Source organism: Falco biarmicus, chromosome 5, assembly GCF_023638135.1.
Source record: "Falco biarmicus isolate bFalBia1 chromosome 5, bFalBia1.pri, whole genome shotgun sequence".
NCBI lineage: Eukaryota > Metazoa > Chordata > Aves > Falconiformes > Falconidae > Falco > Falco biarmicus.
In genome coordinates this window covers 58,324,198-58,342,745 of record NC_079292.1, presented here as the reverse complement: position 1 = coordinate 58,342,745, position 18,548 = coordinate 58,324,198, and the positions used below count along the sequence as shown (strand labels likewise).

The 18,548-nt window shown below is 47.5% G+C and overlaps 1 protein-coding gene across 2 annotated transcripts; it reads right to left on the bottom strand.

Moving 5' to 3' along the window:
• Positions 1-1,005: 1,005 nt before the first annotated feature.
• On the bottom strand, positions 1,006-16,613 carry IL2RB (interleukin 2 receptor subunit beta). Of its 2 annotated transcripts, none has more exons than XM_056341384.1 (10): positions 16,204-16,613; positions 14,842-14,939; positions 14,388-14,514; positions 12,733-12,838; positions 10,899-11,007; positions 9,779-9,927; positions 9,194-9,365; positions 7,211-7,307; positions 5,311-5,395; positions 1,006-3,953 (listed from the first exon to the last, which is right to left on the bottom strand). In XM_056341384.1, the coding sequence occupies exons 1-10, from the start codon at positions 16,386-16,388 to the stop codon at positions 3,126-3,128; spliced, it is 1,956 nt and encodes a 651-aa protein (XP_056197359.1). In that variant the 5' UTR covers positions 16,389-16,613; the 3' UTR covers positions 1,006-3,125. The 2 variants fall into 2 exon arrangements, with proteins under 2 accessions (XP_056197359.1, XP_056197360.1); XM_056341385.1 differs by having other exon boundaries at positions 16,474-16,530.
• Positions 16,614-18,548: the final 1,935 nt, after the last annotated feature.

The following is an 18,548-nucleotide window of genomic DNA, read 5'->3' as shown; positions in this document are numbered from 1 at the left end:
GAGGGTATTTCCCAGTATCAGAGACCTTACTTTTTTGTATCCAAATTTCCTGGAAAGAAGCATCTTCATTCTCTGGTGTTTTCAGCAGAACAAAAAATATAGAATCTCAATCTGATTGATCTAGGCAAGCATACCACATCTATCAGTGCAGACTTTTGAATCAAACAAGGACCAAAAACCTTGATCAGATCTGACTTCAGAGGAATTCCTTTACTGCAAGTACCCTTTACTTTCTGCTTCTCCACAGAAAAGAAACGAAGGGATGTGGGAGGGGGCTGAGAGTGATGCTGTCTATTTAAGAAGAAGGTATTTTGGAAAGAGGGAGATGAGAAATGACAGCTATCTTTGCTGTCTCGGGGCTTAAGATAAAGAGAGGACCTGTGGCTGTGGCTGTTAATATTTTCCACACAGTGCTGGCATTCAGCTTTGGTTTGCCTCTGGTACCGATGGACACCATCATAGCATCTTTTTGTCGTTTTGCGAACTACACACTGTGCGTTCATGTTAGCTTGAGAGGGGACCGCTCCACATGTGACATTTCCAAAGAGCTCTTGGGGGACCTAGTGGAGAAAGGGCCCCATATCTCTGAGAGTGTTATGCCTTTGGTAGTCACAACCTGAGTTACTCACATACAAGGCCACATGACCTTGTCTTCCTGGAAGAAAGGTCCGGTTATCGACAGATCTGATGTTGAGCACTTCCTGCCGCAGTGTGTCACACATTCACGCCCAGCATGGCTGAGTGCTAGCAGCTTGACAGCTTGAAAGCTGTCATCATTTTCACAAGGGAGTGGAAAAATACTGACCCACCAGGATGGTCCTCAGGGTCCTGCAGCAGGATCACCTCCAACTCGGCTTTCTGTTTTAGGTACCTGAGTCGTTTGGGGAAGGGAGTAGGAACAAGGGCCAAAGGTACATTGGTCCAAGCAAAACTTTCCCTAGGACCCTATTTAGAAACGCTGTTAATCCCTTTCCCCCACTCCAAAGGACATAAAACCACCGTACATTCCTTAATATGTCTTTTATTTACAAAGAGGCAAAGTTTTTCTTTTGTATTCATGTTAGCAGCAAGGATAATTGAAAAGCTCATGAAGATCTACACTGGGACAGGATAACCATCAGTACAACAAGGATCCTTGGCCTGTGTAAGATAGCAAATTGCCCATCAGGGATTCAGTGTCTCTTTTTTAAGTCCATCTGGGAAGATTCTCAAAATATAATAAACAGCTGGGCAAGCCTTGTGCTTCCTTATCTGGGAAGCTGTAGGGTCTTCACCTGTGGACTCCTGGAGACAATGGAGCAGTCCACATCTTGATGCAGGTGGTGAAGAAGCTGATGAGAGGAGAGGTATAGCTCCCCCAGCCCTCTCAGCTTCAGGCAGGCTCAACTACTTTCAGCAGCTTTTTTGAGGTGAAATACAAGCCAGAGGGTGACCCCATAGCTGGGATTCATAATGGCATTCAGGCTGCGCAATGCAAGGTCAGGTAACAGTGTGGGACCAGGACAAAGGGGAAGTCTGACACTTGTACAGACAGCGGCAGGGAAGAATTAGTTCTGGGTGATACTCACAGGGATGACAGAAGTACCAACAAGGTCAACATCCTTGACCTTTTTGATATAAAAACCCTTAGAAGAAAAATCTTTAGCACAGGGCTGGTATTTTCCCACATCTGAATAGTCCCGAAATATGGCAGGAAAGCAGACAGACAGTACAAATGTCAAATGCAGGGATGGATGTAACCAGAACAGCTTGTCTTCCTTTGCCTTGCCACTTTTCTTCTGAGATGTGCTGCTTTTTCTCAACCCAGATTGGCAAATGGAGGGGGGGGGGGGGGGAGGGGAAGTAGTCTTTACTATCCCCATTCTTTGTGAGGGGATTGAGATTTTCTTTTCATCAAGAGTGCTGATTCGTGGGTTAGTTTTCTGGGCTCATTCACCACATCTTTGCTGCTAATTAGGCAATGGTTTCCCTTGAGCAATGGAAGGAATAGGCAGCACCGTTGCGATGTTTTCCACTAATACAGGATGTGGGATGAACTATTCTGCAATAGGTTACCATAGTCAAATAACTATTTTGCCAGTAGGGCAGACAGGTTTTCAATTTCATGAAAAATATTGCAGCAAGAATGGGAAATTGTGTGCGTTCTTTTTACTGCCATCATCAGACCTGGGGGAAAGAAGGGGGAGGGAGGGGATTTCCCCACTATTTTTAACCCAGTAATGGGGATTTCTTTTTACACTGCACTGCTTAGACAGCTGACAGTTGTAGCTCTGAGCTGACCTTACAGACTCGAGTCTGAAGCTGGACTGAGTAGCTCAGAATGTAATCTCTGATTAAAACCTGAAGTGGGGACATCACAGGAAAAAACACCCTTGGTCAATCAGGAGGAGATGTCTTCATCTATTTCATCACCAGCCGCAGCACTGACTGGCAGTGCTACTGTCCCCTGCACAAAATCTCATGTCTACCTCTTCAGGACTCTCTCCCATTAGAGGTTTTTAAGCTGGGATGAGGCAAACAGACCATCTCCCTGCTCGGCCTTAAAGCTGAGTGCTACTTTACACCAAGATGCAGAGCATGAAAGTGCTGGCACAGCATCCACTAGGAACTGGGAAGGAAAAAACAAGCTGGTGAGGTTTGGGATGGCACTTGAGCACTGTGGGAAGGGGTTTCTGTGCCATAGGATCCAGTAATAGCAGAGAAACAGGTTCAGTTATGAAGGTGAGTCCCTGTTGGCCTGTACAGCAAAGAATCAGGCTTCTACATCTCCATTAGCTGTGTGGCCACTGAACAGCTTTAATGTGTCTATCTGTGTTGCTTTACTGTCCACTAGCCCAATTCTCCATGCAAAATGCCCTCTCATTTCCAGTGATCTGTTTCACTAATGCCTTACCTTGGGAACTAGTGCTATCTGTGTAGCCATCCATGAATTTCCACCTTGTCTATCCTATCCCTTTTCTGGTTTTGCAGCTCTCTAGGGTAACTGTGGTCTCCAGCCTCATTAAAGAACAGTCCCAATGGGTTTGATGCTGAAGTCACATTCGTGTCCTGAACAGAAAAACGGTCCGTCTAGCCTTCCCTGCAGAGAAGACCTTTCCCACCTGTGGGTTTCCTCCAGGCAGATCCTAGACAGAGCAATGGCTGTACTGGCTTTGGAGGTCCCTCAGAGAAAGGTAGGCACCAGTGTTTGGGACTTGGTTGGAGAAAGCTGTTCTGCATGGATCCTCATCCTGGCTTTGCCTTAGAGGTGGAGGCTGAGAGAAAGAAGAGGTAGCGTGTGCTGCTGGCGTACAGGGATCAGTTGGAGGGCCTGCCTTCCCACTCCCCTCTGTTACATCGGTAGTATTGCTGTCAAGCAGGTCCAGTGGGTCAGGAAATTCAGTCTCCAGCTGGCACAGAGCCTCAGCAGGTTGTAAAGCTACCTTGTCCATCATCTTCTCATCCTTTTTCAGAACCGTTGGTGGTGAGGTGCCTTCACTTGACTGGAGTGCCCCAGAAATAGCCATGGCATGCTGAGCTTCACCTTCTGCCTCTCCCACAAAGGAGCTGTTTTGGAAGCCCCAAGCTTCCTTGATGCAGTGAAAGAAGTTGTGTGACAACATAGGCATGTTCTCTGCCAGTGTGCAGAGGTCTGGGGAGGGGAGACCATGGTAAGACTCACTGTCCTCAGTGCCACTGCCCTCTTGGGTGAAAGGCTCATAGGTGAAGTAGACCTGACAGGGTTCAATCTCAAAGGAGTTGGGAAGGTGGAAGAAGAAGTAGCCTTGGTTGGTGAAGCAGCTGGATACAGAGTGCCCACTGGTTTCTAAGGGAGGGTCAGGAGTCAGGGTGCCCTTGGAAAGTAGAGACTGGGAATCCTGGTCATTCTTCTGCATCACCTCAAGCATGGAGATGTCTGGGGTTATGCTGTTCACACAGTAGGAAGATGTGGAGAATGGGGAGGAGAGCCATTTCTGGTGAGGAAAAAAACACAGGAGAGAGACTGTTATGCCCATAGTATACACTCAGTGAGGAACCAAAGCTTTCTTCTCCTGAGTGCCTGCAGCAATCAAGTGACCTTTTCACTGTCCAAGCAAGAGCAGCTGGAGATGGTGGGTAGGGAAATTCACATTCATGATGTCTCATCTGCAGGATTTTCAGGAAGAGTATACATTTCTGTCATTTGAAATCAAGAGTGGATCTTGGAAGCCTATGCTTTGAGATTTCTGGAGTGGGGAATGGAAGATGGAGGATTAAAGAGAAAGGAAGAAAAATAAAATACAAGACCATAAGATGATATGAAGGTGGAAATATGAAAAGCAATACTGAGATGTGTCTCATGCAATCTATTCCTAGGTGCTACCCAGTTTGTGATATCTACATGGCCCTATGCAGATTTCCTGTCTAAAGTGCTCTTCCAGGTCCTTTGTGCCTAGATTTCCACACTCACCATGAGTGACATCCTTCAGTGCATCATTATCCTTAAAAATTAACTTATTTTAATAACATCTAACTTCATTGCCTTTATGGCCAGTAAACCAGTTTTTCTAGTTCCTTCTGCACTGAGAAAGTGTCTTCAGTGCCTGCTGCACACCCCTCTCCTCCTGTAGTTTAAGCTTTCTAAGGTTTTTTACATTTAGGCTTTTTCGCAAGCTCTGCTGTCCTCTGGACCCTCTGCAGTTTGTTTCCATCCTTCTTGAAGCCGGATGCCCCTTGAGATCACCTCCCACGTCTTGCATCTGATGCTCCCTTTAATACTGCATTGAATGGTAATTGTCTTCTTGCAGCTGCCCATGCTCACAGAGAGATTAGGGGAAGGGAGAAAGTGGAGGTGGAGAAAGAAGGAAAAGAGACAACAAGAACAGAGAAAACAGCTAAGTGCCATCCAGCGTGATGGCAATTCACATTAGGAGCAGAGGAAAGGCTCGCAGCCAGGAGGAGGGGAACACAGCAAGAAATCAGGGGAAGAGCTGGGCAGACTAGGGCAGGTAGGATGGGACCAAAGTGGGGTGGAAGGGGATCTGAGAGGCCAAGATCCCTCCCATAGGTCCCTTGTTTTCTTTCAGGCTCCCCGTTAGGGGAGCAGGGTGCTGAGGTTTGTGTGGTTTGCTGTTTCTCGGTTCTGTAATTAGACATGCCTCAGTCGAATGTCAGGTTTTAGGTCAGAAAATAAAACTCAAGCGCAGAACCCAGCAGCTGGTGCTACAGGCACGTGTCATGTGTGCACATGTAGGTCTGACAACTGGCTATCTGTCCTGGGCATGTGCTGCTGCACCCTCCTTTCCCTCATTTCTCCCTCATAACCACATGGCTTCATCCCCAGTCCCATACCTGAATGTCACCTCCGTGAACTGAAACAAGTGGGGGAAAGAACTTCTCAGGGTCTGGGATGTGAATCTTCAGGACTTTCTTAAACCTTGACAAAAGAGAATGAGAAGAAGGAATGAAGCAGGGACTGATCCTGACCCATCTGGCACTGTGGTGGGGGTAGGAGAGAGCATTGTAGCTCATGGGTACAACACTGGTGTGGAGGACAGGTAGAATAAAAACAAGCCTGAGGGGTCTCCTTGCACTTGAGTGGCCTGAAATACAGTAGGTGAGGAATGAGACATACAGAGATGAGGTAGTTAAACCTGGCATTGGAAAACACACTGCCCTCAGCCTTTTCCCTGGGGAAGCCCAACCAAGAGTTCAATGGTTTCTTCCCTGCCTCGGCCAGTCACCTTAACTTCTCCACCTGCCCCTTAGCCCCTGTTATGCTGACAAGCTGGGCAGGTCTCCGCTGTTCCCTCTTGGGCTTCAGCTGCTGTGAGCTGCCCCCTCTTTGCTTTGCTGCCAACACAGTGACTCAGAGGACCACATGGCCTGAGCGGGACCATCACTGGCAAAGCTGTGCCACAGCTCTGCCCTCTTAGCAGGATGCTGCATGGTATAGCTATGATACACTGGCTGTGCAAGCCATCTGAGTACACCTTGCATCAGCCTGGAGGCCTCTACTTCACTGGAATCAGTGTGTTGTCATCCTGAGGCACCCTGAAGTGATCTAATCTTCTCAGTCCCTCAGAGAGGTTGGCTGACCTTGTCGGCTCTTTGCTGAAGCTTTGCTGTAGAGTGCTCTGAGGAAAGACCCTCCTGAGTTCTGGAGGCAATCAATGTACTCTCTAAAGCACCAGAATTTGCTAGTTCTTGCATATAAACTACCTTACATCACTGCAGATGCTATTTTTATTCATGCATGTCTAATCCTTCCTTGGATCTTACCTCAGCATTATCCTCCATCCAGTTCCCCCGGGTTAATTATACTCTGTGGAGAAAGCAGGCCTTTTTATCTCTCTCTGTGCTATATAGCTAGCACTTTCTCACCTTTGTGTTATGACTCAAGGTGAAACACAGTGACCAGTGACTTTCTCAGTATCCATCTTGCTTCAACATGCTTCTCCTTCTTTCCTTACAGAGCTGATCCAGTCTCTGCTGCCTCATCCCTAAGAATGAACATCTCCTTGCTCCCTGCCATGAACCCTGCTTCTTTACTCCTGTCCTGAGATGAGAGAACCTGTGGCCATTTCTAACCTCACTGTGCTGACAAGTCACTCTGTATTATTGCATGGGGTCACCTTGTGAGATGCTTTCAGTCCTGAATAAACGCAGTGTCTGGGTAGGAATGCTAGCAAAGAGATCTTTAAAGCATCATGTAGATGTTTACCAGCATGTGATAAGACACTTCGGGACTGCACAGACCAGGGAAAAGAAGAATTATACTCCTTACTCAGGAATTTTGCTCACAGACCAAATGTCACCACGTCCTGCCTGAGCTCTCACTGGAATGTTTAAATGAGAAGGCAGCAGTACCTGGGCTTGCTTGGTCCTCTCTGCTGATGGAGTGCTCAACCCAGTGGCCTGCTTTTTAAGAGGCAATTTTGGTGCATCTCTTCCAGGGAACACCACTGTAACCCTGAGCAACAGAAGCGCTGAGGTGGCTGCTTTTAATTCAGCCAGGGCATGGCACCAGGTCACAGAAGCACAGCACAATACTATGATAGTGGTGAAACCACATCATCTTGGGTGGTGATACATATACCCAGACAGATGTCAGCCTCAAAAGGTTGGGCTATAAACCATATTTTTAAGTCAGTCTCTATCCTACTAATGCCAAGTGAAAAATAACTCAGGTTTTGAGAAGGCACACAAGATACAGGAGAGGAACAGAGAGGAAAACTTGATTCTCGTTTACCATTTCAGGGTCCGTAAGTTAATAAGGCAGGCAGTCCCAATGATCACGAAGATGCAAGTGCTCACTATAATTGCTGGCAGGAAAGGCTGGGATGTTTCTGCAAGATGAGAGAGAGCAAGGGAGTTGCAGTGAAAATTTAACCAGGATTCTGGAGGCAGGAGTTGCAGCCCTTCCATGGCTGTTCAAGATGATAAAAGTGGGCATTTATTATAATTTTAAACAATATTATACAATTATATACAATTATAATACACAAAGCCTTTATTATAATTTTCTAAATATTATAATATTATAGAAAATTATAATATACAGGTCAGGAAAATGAGTTCTGCTGTCTCATGTAGGATGCCTTTGAGCTGATAGGAGTTTCAGAGTCCGCTTGGCATTGCTTAATAGATAGCTTGTGCTGAACAGCTTGAAATCCCTGTGCATAATGGCACCACAGCTGGGGGTTGCCACAGATGAGGTGCCACAGCCTGCTGTTTGAAGTGTCCATCAATCTGTCTGTCTCATTGCAAAGGAAATCAGGGAGTCCTAAAAGCAGATTAAGTGGGTTTGGAGACTTGAAACAGCATTATGAGTCAGAGGGGGAGACAGAGTCATGGGGTTCATGGGTCTTTGAGAAGGCAGGAGGACCAAGGATGGAGAAGGTTAGGGGTCAAGGGGCGGGCTTCTTTCTCTGGAGAGGTGTAGGAAAGATTTAGGAAGCTAAGAAGGTTACAGCTTTCCACCGTATTTTACTATTTGGTTTGTAGGATTAAGAGAAAGAGACTGAGTTCCCATATTGCCAGCGCTGCCAGCATTCATCAGTCTTGTCTGGCATCATCTCAAACTTTTCTTAATCTGTCTCTTTCACACACATCTCCCAGTGCACCTTAGCTTGGTCTTACTATTCTGGTGCCTGTCTCCTCTGCCTGCTGCCTCATCTCCCTCCACCCCTAATGTCCCTTAGTCTGGGCCTGCACAGCATCTCTGGAGTAGTCGTGAGGGAGCAGAGAAAAAATAAAAGGAGGAGGAGACATTTTTAGGACATACTTTCTTTGCCTGTCCTTGAGATGCTACTCAGATCACTTTGTCTCCTCTGCCTCTGGTACACTGGTTATCTTTGGGTCTTGGTTGCTATGACAACTGGTTGCGGCTGTATCCTATTCACTGACATCACACACTGTCAAAATTTGATCGCCACGGCAACACACTGCCCTTTCTAAACATAGCTCTTGTGTTTATACCAGCACCAGGCACAACAGGGAGGGGCTGAGCGGAGCCAGAGTGGGGGCGACATGAGAAGGAATAACCTCTAACTGCTTATTTTTTGGAAAAGAAATGACAGAGACCGCAGCCAATGACTCACCGAAGAGACTGGCTCAGGGCACTGTCTGTCAGTGCTGGAGGTGTCCTCCATGCTGTGGTTCATGGCAATGACTGATGTGAGTCTCAGTGGGCATTTTTGGAAGAGACTTCACATGTGTGTATGTCTCTTCCATTCTCCCCACGACTTTGCTTCCTAGGCTCAGGTGTTCAGGAGCTCAGCGCTCTCCTTCACTGTGTTTCACTGATCAATGGCTCCAATGAACTGGGCCATTTTATAAAGCCTGATTTATGTTCTCAGGCCACATTAGCACCTGGGAAATGCCAGTCCCAGCAGAAGGGAAACATGGGCACTGCTTCTGCAGGTCAGACATCTGGCCTTACTGCTCTGGGGAAGCAGTCCCTGATTTAAATCTTGTGGATTTTGCCTGGCTTCTGGAAGTCAGAGGGGTTCTGCTGGGGTGAGGGAGTCTTTGCTTTTAAGCCCTGTTGAGCCAGTGTGACCTAACAGATTAGGAGGGACAGATTGTTTCCAACCTTTCTATTGCTCTTCAGTCAACACAATCCTCCCTACTCATCTTCTTCCAGTTTCTCAGCCTGCTTTGGCCCTTCTCTTTGTTTCCCCTGAGTCCCTATTTTCCCCTCCAAGTCAGACTGCCTGACTCTGATCCTTACGGTCAGCATGTGTCCTCCACAGTATTGTCTTGCTCCAGTCGCTCCACACGCCTTTGTAGGTACTTGAAGCACTTGGCCTTGCACGCACAGCTGCCTCATATTTCAAGTTGGGTGAGAGGCTCTCAAACACCACCCACATCTGGTCCTGCACAATGGTGAAGTTCCTGGCCTCCTGGGAGTAGGGCAAAATTAGAACATCATCAACATCCTGTCTTACAGCCTTACATCCCCATCTCTTCCTCAGAGAGGACCTGTCTCAGGTCCCTACACCTTGTGTGCTGCTTGTTCAGCCTGGAGGAAAATTCTTCTCTGCTTTGCTTTTTTTTTCCCTTTCAGGTCTGTCCTGGAACTGTCTGGATTTCTTTTTGACATCACTAAGTAAAATAGGATTCCCATCTGCCTCCATGTCATCACCAAACACTGGCATCAGGTGACACAGATAAAAGGGTTCGGGGGTGTCATCTGCTCTCCAGCTTCACCAAAGCTGGTTTCATCCTGAGGGGAGGCTCAGGAGCAAATCCTGGGTGACATAAAGAAGACCAGGATTTGCACAGTGACAGCTCCCAGTACCCCCTCTGAACTCACCTCCCAGGACTGACTCGTGGTTCGATACCGCACTTGGTATTCCCGCTCCCCATCCAAATAGTGAGAGGAAATATCCAGGCTCCACGTTAAGTTGTACATGTTTTCAGTTTTGTTAACCAGCTGAAGATTTCCTGGAGGCCTCAGCTTTACTGGAAAGAAAGAAGGAGCAGGGCTGATACCTCCACACTATCTGTCCGTAACAGGACTCTATGACAAACCCCACTGCAGCAGGGTTGGCGTCTTGGCTGGGCTTACAGATTCCAGCCAGTCACAGCCACGTGAAATGTGTAGTGAGCTCTGTTCCCCCTTCTTCCCCACTGTCAGATGACAAAAGGTCTGTTGTCTCTGGGCTATGTTACAGTCAGCTCCTCCTGTGAGCCTGTGAGAGTGGCCCCTGCGGTCAGGGCAATCAATCCCACATGGCCATGCATCCTACCTTGTAGGGGTGACCCACAAGGCAACTGTGTGGGCAGGAATGGAGCACGGCTGGGCAGACAGCTGCTTCCCGCCTGCTCTTTCAGAGAGCTGCAGCCACAGGGGATGGAGTTAACACAGACTGTCTAGGCTGATCCTTCCCAATCCCTGACTCCAGCTATGCCTTGTTATGCCTTGCAGCAGCTCTATCAGATGTCTTCTTGAGCCAGGTAAACTCACACATCCAGCAAAAAAATTACTCAAGCAGATGTTTTTCTGCTGGATTAGTGATTGAACCCTTTCAGCAAAGACTGATGCATACCAAAGCTGGCTTAAAGGAGGGTGGAAGCACATACCTGGTAGGAGGGGCAGGGGAAAAGCAGCAAGACTTTCCCTCCTTGCAGCATGCATTTTTCAGGAGGTCAGATGAACTGTCATTGCCTGTTTGAAGACTCCTAGCAAAGTACTCTTATTTAACAGTGTCCCAGGTACAGGACAGGATGGGAATTGGTTGGCATGACACTGCATTTTAGAGGTGCAAGTGTCAGGAGTCAATATGGTTCATCAGTCTTAGTTGTAGAGGGGACAAGGAAAAGACACAAGTCTAAAATCAGCTGTGGGTGTTGCACAGGGGTGGATGAGGAAGAGAAATTAGCTATTATTTTGTGGGGAAGCTTCAGAGGCTGCAAGACAGAGGAGTACTCACTATTTGCAAGCGGATTGAAATCTTCTATTTGCGCAGGCATAGACCTATTCTCTCCAATCTGGCAATGGACAGACATGGTAAGACGATCTGCAGTGGTGAAGCACTGAGACTGCAAGGAAAATTTACCATTAGTGACACCGAAGTTCATCACTAAGCATTCATATTTCTAAGCATTGCCTATGTATAAGAGGTTTAGGAATACTGACAATAAACATGGACAATATTTGTGGCTGAAAGGCATAATCCTCAGTGGTGACTGAGGAACCAAAGATTTATACTTCATGTGGTTGGATGGTTTTTTGTTCATTGGGGAGAAGGGCACAAAATACGATGATATGCTAGTTTGCTAGTATTGCTATATATGCTGACTAAGCAGGAAAAATTACTTTCTATGAGTGTTATTTATTAAGAAAATATATTTATACTAAAACATTTTGTGTTCATTGGTGAGACTGAGATGACATCAGTATTAAATATTACTCTTGAAATGCAATGATACCAGAGGGCCACATACATCATATAGTATTAAATAAGCAATAGGGAAATTAGCTTGATTAGAAAGAAAAGATTTTGGAGAAGTTTACGAACCCTTCAATTTGTCTTTGCACATGATAAGCAAAATGTAAGAAGGCTTGTCTGTTGTTAGAACTGTTAGAACTGGTTGTGACTTTATCAGTAAGGAGAATTAGCTCATATTTGGGTGGGGCTTTTTTTGAAAACACAAGGACTACAGTAACTCTGGGTATGACTGAAAGAAGTACATAATGAATCTAAGAAAGGAATGATTTAAATAAAGAATAATAGCTAGAGGGTTTGCATCACCATTTTCTCCAGTGATGTGTTGCTGTTGCACCTTGCATTTGACACATCTAACCAGACTTCACAGTAGTTAATGATCAGGAAAACAGTACTGACCTCTTAAAGGAAAATGAGGTCAAGAGGTGACCTCAGAGCTGATGGTGTCCATCCCTCCTCAGAGGAAGGGATTAGGGCCAAACCCAGGTAACTGAGACATGGGACAGTGCATGTGATCTGTGTGTCCTGCACCTCTTCTGCACATGTCAGAACAGCCTGGGCCAGCTCACAGTCACAGAATCATAGAATCATAGAAGCATAGAATCATAGAAGCATAGAATCATTTAGGTTGGAAAAGACCTTTAAGATCATCAACCCAGGACTGACAAGTTCACCAGTAAACCATGCCTCTAAGCACCATATCCATATGTTTTTTGAAAGCTTCCAGGGATAGTGATTCTACCACTTTCCTGGGCAGCATGTTCCAATGCTTGACCACCCTTCCAGTGAAGAATTTTTTCCTAATATCCCATCTAAACCTCCCCTGGTGCAACTTCAGGCTGTTTCCTTTTGTCCTATCGCTTGTTACATGGGAGAAGAGACCTACTGCCACCTGTCTAAAACCTCCTTTCAGATAGGTGTTAAGAGCAATAAGGTACCCTGAGTCTCCTTTTCTCCAGACTAAACAATGCCAGTTCCCTCAGCCACTCCTCATAAGACTTGTGCTCCAGACCCTTCATCAGCTTTGTTGCCCTTTTTTGGACATGCTCCAGCATCTCAATGTCTTCCTTTGTAGGGGCCCAAACCAGGGGGACCATTATTTCCCTAGTTCCAATGAAGCCAAACCCTCCCACAGAGGAACCCACAGGGGCAATGCCTATTGACAGCACACATCAAGTCCAACTCCAGAACTGGAGTCAGGGACTAGGTTTGGGCTTTTTACATTGCTTCTCGATGTCACACATTCATACACCCCAAATTCACATACAAATTCTTTCCTCCTGGTCATTAGTGCGGACGTTGCAGATTAATTACTCACATTACTGTTTTTGCCGAAGGTCTTGATGCATCTCCTCAGTCCTGTCATGTGTTCTGCCTTGGGCAATTCACAGTGCTCCTTGAATTTTTCAGGAAAGGGAAATAACCTGGGTTTTAAGCAGGAGAACTTCCGTGAGATGGGGATCCTGTTTTGTATTTAGTCAAACTATATGTAACACTAAAGGCCTTTCAAAACATTTTGCATCCTACCATATTTGCTGCACAGGTTACAGCAATGATGTAATCCCACTTTCTCTCCCCACTGCATCACTCAGACAATTTTTACGTACTGGCACATAATGCATCAATGTCTCAATGCATCCCAGTTATTTCAAGCCAAAGATAACAGCAGGTTTCCAGTTTCCAAGTCTTCACAAAACTACCTCCTCTGCTTCCTGTTGATATCAGAGGGCATGCAAAGCCCAAACACACCTGCTGCCTGCAACTGTGCCAATGTAGCCCTAGAAGACAGGTGCCTGTTTCAGCCCCATTAGGGTTTACAGGTCTCCTTCTAGCCACTGTCAGTCCTGTAGGATCTCAAGTACTGAGTGAGATGTATCCTCTGAGCCAGATCACATCCCAGTCAGCCAGGACCATATGTCACATTTGGCAGCGCTACGCCATGACTTCTTTTCTCCTCTGACAAGTATGGCTAGACAGTCTAAGCTGAGCTATGGCACAGGGGGTGACAGGGTGGGAGAACATCCATGGGGTTGCAGCTTAAGGGGTATCAGACTGAGCTGCCTGCTCCAGCTGTAAGGTCAGATCAAGCCTGGGACTTGCTGATGCTGGGGAGAGGTGGTGTCCTAGAGCCCTGGCCAAGAAATAGCACAGATCCAAACCCAGCCCAGATTCCAGCCCCAGTCTCTGTGATTCACATGCATGGAGCAACACAAACCTTTTGGGTTTCTAGATCCATGCACCAGGCCCCAGAATATATTTACCCATCTCACCGCATTGAAGGTGTCTCTGTGACAGTCAGGAGCAACCCACCCGCTGCCAGAATCACACCGAGCCTCTCCTTATGACAGGAACCCAGTAAGGCCCTGGGGTAGGCTGGAGATGTCATCCTGGGAGACCACAGAGACTCAGCCAGCCTCCACTGCAGTACTGGCCACACACCTACCCCTCTGCTGGGAGACATGTGGAGAGGAAAACATCATGAACTGGGAGAGATGAAAGGGCCAGGGGAGAAAAGTGGAACAATATTTTCCTCCGTTTCTTGCTACTCAGGGTGCAACATCCCAGTTCATCCTGGCAATGAGCAAATGGCCTCTGTATAACTTTAATTCCACCCTCCTCTTCCCCCATCTCTATACATCCTCCTTTTCCATTGAAGATGCCTTTCAGTCCAGAGGCTGGCTACCAAGGAAAAGGGACTTTTTGGAAAACGAAGCACAGGCAGAGCTATGGAGATGGAAGGTGGGCTGTGCTAGACAGTTGGTGACCACCAGATGACAAACACTGCATGGTGGCCAGCACCTGTGAGAAGCCCACATGGGGTTGGAGGCTAAGTTCAAGACAAAGCCCCTTGGTTCTGTGACTCCACTATACTTGGCCTGGGGATGGGGACCCTACGATTTTGTTAAGTGATAAACTTCCCGGGAGACTTTTCATTCAAAACATTGGCTTTCCTCAGCCACTCCAGTCACCCACCTGTCACAAAAAGCTAACTTTGATAAAATCTCCAGCTGGCATGGTGCTTCAACCAGGTCCCTGCCTGGGTTCCAGTCACAAAAGAGAGCTGCTCGTGAGTCATACCAGCAAGTTAGGCTGGAGGTGCCTGTCAGCAGAGAAGAGATGGACAGCAATGTGGCTGGATTAGTAATGATGTTTGGCATTAACCATCACCCCAGACAATTCTGTCCCATCCCAAACTACAGACTCCTCTGCTGGATAGCTGTCTCCAAGAAAGAAAAGCAGAGCCACTTGCTTCTCTATGTCATTGGAGGTTGATGTACTCATAGGAGACCTGTAACTATTGCAGCCTCCTCTGGCTGTGTGTTACAACACTAGCATTGTGCAGCAACACGTTGTGGCGCACCCCCCCTCTGGGTCACCCCTCTCCCTGCTTGCCCAGCTGGCTTGGGTGAAAGGAATCACTTCTCACCTTGTGCTGAGTCTGATGTCCATGAGGGAGGCATGAAGCTGAACAGCCAGAGGTAACACAGAAGCAGCAGAGAGGGCTTCATCTGTACTGGTGACACGCTGAAAGAGAGAAGACGCCCCCCAGCATAGCTCAGCAATGCAAATTAGGAAGAAGTCATCTCGTAGGAGGCATCCACTGTCCTAGGGCAGGGCTCAATGCCAGGGCCAATCTTCCAGAGCCAGAAGCTTACACTTCTGCCACTCTGGAGTCTGTGCTTTTTCCTCAGCACCTCATTGTTTTCCTGCCTTGGTTGCTTTGCTCAACACTGAAGCCATTTGCAGTGCAGCACAGGAGTAATGCCTTCTGGAAATGTGTGTGTGAGTGCACAGCAGTCCACATGTGTTGTTTCAGGCTGCTTGCTGACTCAGGTAGAGAGTGCTGCCTCGGTTGAATACAGCTTGTGCTTCGAAGAGCTTCTTTTTTTGGTAAGCCCTAGGTCTGAAATAACTAGGTGCTTGCTGAGTAAGAGAAGTCTCTAGCTGTAACTGACAAAAGTTAGGTGCAGAGCTCATGGCTTAGGAGGTACATTTTGAATGGCTTGTTTGGGAGAGGAGGGGAAATAGGGAGAAGAAGGAGTTTACCAGGTTCTGGAAAGTCAAGGCTTTACCGTATCACAAAGTATTACATAGTCATACACAAACCGTGCACCATCCTTGCCAAGTAGACCTTGCACTGCCTTGGAAGGAGCTGTGCTTTTAGGTGTAGCAGAAAAGTTGAGCTTTGCAATTAGGAAACTCTGCAGCATCTCTCATCCATCTGTGGTACCCAGGGAGACTCCTTGTCTAACAAAGCCTGTACAACCATGCTCCATATCAGACAGACTGAGCTTATGGGCTTCTCATCCAAGCCTCCCCCTCTCCCCACCCACCTGGACATCCATACCTCAAGGTCTGCCTCTTCCCAGAGGAGAAGGGATCATCCTCACCTCTCAGCAAGCCCACAGCCCCTGCAGAGCTGAGCAAACAAGACAGAGTCCTGCTGGACTCTGCTGGGACTGCCAGGGGAGTGGGAAAAGAGGGTTTATAAAGATCTGGCATGAGGCATATTACTGATTCCCCTTGTGATAAAAGATTAGGTTCAGAGGAAAAAAAAACATGATGACAACACATTAACAGACAAAGGGGAGAGAAAGAGAGAGAAAGAAAGCAGGCGGCATGGTTGTGAGATGTGGGGTATGATTTGAGAGGACTGTGGAGAGACAGATAAATACGTGCTCAGCCCTCCCCAATGGTGAGATTCAGTTTGTCAGACTGAAACTCCTTCCAAGACGCTTTTCAGATCAGCCACCCCCATGTAGGAGAGAGCTGGCATCGCCCCCTTTACCTTCCAGCTCCAGGCACCCGGCGATCCAGATGAAGGGAGTCCCCAAGGACCAGGTTGTGGGGTTGGATGGAAGCAGGTGCTGGACGCCAAACAGAGAGGGGAACAGGGAGGGGGAAAAGCAACAGGGAGGGAGGTGGATATCCTAGTTCAATGCATGTCCAGGTGTCAGCCAGCGCTGCTGGCATGAGAGGAGAGGTGCTTCCAGCCCAGCAGTTCTGCTGCAGAGCCGTTCCTCTCGTACGTGCGTGGTCTCTGTCTTCTCCCTCTCACCTTTGCACAGGAAGCTGCTGCTTGCTTGCCTTGTCAGACTGAGACGAGGCCCTGAAGTATCGAAAGGGCTAGTGAGGCCGAGAATAAAAAGCCCCAAACCACGTCCTACTTCCTGCTGGTAAAGCAATAGGTGCAGAAACAAGGGTGGAGGGATCAGGTGTTAGCTTACAGTGCTCAGATATACGGGGACCAGTTTGTAACTATTGCTGGGAAGCAAAAGAGAGAGAGAGAAGGACCTGTCCTCTTGGGGCACTGGCAAGAGACCCATCGCTTCCTCTTTCAATAACCCAAACAGAAAACTCATATCACTCTCAGGGTCTGCACACGTGCACAGATCACTTTGAAACCAGGGGTAGGAGTCAAACTGCAGTAGAAATACCGTGGACCACTTTGTGGAAAATAACTTGAGTCATTGACCTAAGCAACACCAGAATGAAACCAGCCTCCACATCACTGCCCCAGTTTCAGAGGATCCATCCTGGGTCAGAGCAGGAGCGGAACGAGGGCAGTGCTGAGTGTGAGCAAGCTTGAGGCACAGCCTTCACACTTGCAGATGGTGTGACACCACAAGAACACGTGTCCCACGGCCTCCCTACCCGGCTGAGCACCCCACTGGCTTCACAGAGGAAGAATCACCTGCTTCAACCAGAGCCTTGCAGCTAGTCTGGATAAGCAACACTGCCCTGCGGTAGCTGCAGTGCCTCTTTGGCATGACTTGTCCATTCAACAGGCCATACAGGGGTGTCCACTTTCTTCCAAAGCTTCATGTGCCATCACCTCCACAGATGGATAGCCCCTCACAGGCCCTGCAGGGCATGTTCAGTTTTAGAAGATCCTTTCACCACAAAGGTCTCCCCCAGAACACTTTGTCTTCACATCCCAAGACAAGACAGACACACAAATGCAAATCCACGGCCCAGTGGCTGCCTTGTTCACAGATAGCCATACATATGCATGTGGTCCCTGCTCACCTCTCTTTTCCCATGCACAAATACAATTCTCTGAAGTGCAGCACATTACGTTTCCTGTTTGGTGTGGACGGCGCAAAGATGGCCAGTGGTGTGGGGCCAGATGATGAGAATCTCCTTTTATACACACGGTGGTCATCATGCCCTGTGCTCCTTGCTTTTCTTCCCTAGAGCAACTCAAGGCCCAAGCTCAGGTCCAGCAAGCAGGTTTTGCTGACCAAATATTGTCAGAAGCTAATCTCAAGTCTGCAGGCAATTCCTTTATGAGAACTTTATTAAACCTGGAGGATAGGGCCTCCTTTAGCAACAAAGGGATCTTGGTTTCAGGTAATGGAAAAAGGGTGTGGGAGGAGGATCAGTTTTTAGTCACAGGCAGACCACCCCACAGTCTGGATCTCAGAAGATATTAGATCACAAAAAGAAATAGTGTTAGAGCAAAAGAGTGATTTGAAGGCATGGGCTGAACCATTTTGAAGGAAGTTGCAATAGTGGATCCACACAGCCATTTCTGGGAGACCATTGCAGTTAATCCAGCATCAAGCACTCAGCCAGCGGTCTGGGGTGCAACACCTCTTTCCTCAACATGCATGACATGGACCAGGAGTCTGAGAGTTGTCACTTGGATGCTCTTGCTAGTCATCTGAAGACTCTTGTTATGGCCACCCTTTGTGAGGGCAACAGGGGAATCTGACCAGCCAGTCTCACTGAAAGAGAAGCAGCAGAGGGGATGGGCTTGCATGTTCTTCTGCTCTGGTAATCATTGGCTGTGGTAGTTGCACCTTAGGGGCTCCCACCAGGGTGGAGCTGTAATAGCATTATCCTCAGGCCACAGCCCGCCTTTCCCAGGAACTCTTAAAATGAATGCAGCTTATTCTGGCACAGAAGTCCTTGACTGAAGCAGTGAAGTTCTCTGTGAGTAACTTCTTGGTCTAACTAACTTGGTAACTAGTACCAACTCTGCAGCTGCAATGGAGTACTCATGTTAACCATCATTTTTCCTGTTTGTCCTTCAGACTGAGAAATCTGTGCCCTCCTTCAGACCAGAGATCACTTTGGGAAAGCAAGAGCACAAAGCACCCATTTTTAAATGGTTCAGCTTATCAAAGG

Bases quoted from the DNA above. Each gene is read 5' to 3' on its own strand.
- IL2RB (XM_056341384.1), bottom strand. From the start codon at position 16,388: ATGCCAGCAGCGCTGGCTGACACCTGGACATGCATTGAACTAGGATAT. The intron at 11,008-12,732 runs GTGAGTAATTAA...TTTTCCTTGCAG, and splicing joins CCTTCGGCAAAAACAGTAAT to TCTCAGTGCTTCACCACTGC. The intron at 9,928-10,898 runs GTGAGTACTCCT...CTTTCTTTCCAG, and splicing joins TTTCAATCCGCTTGCAAATA to TAAAGCTGAGGCCTCCAGGA.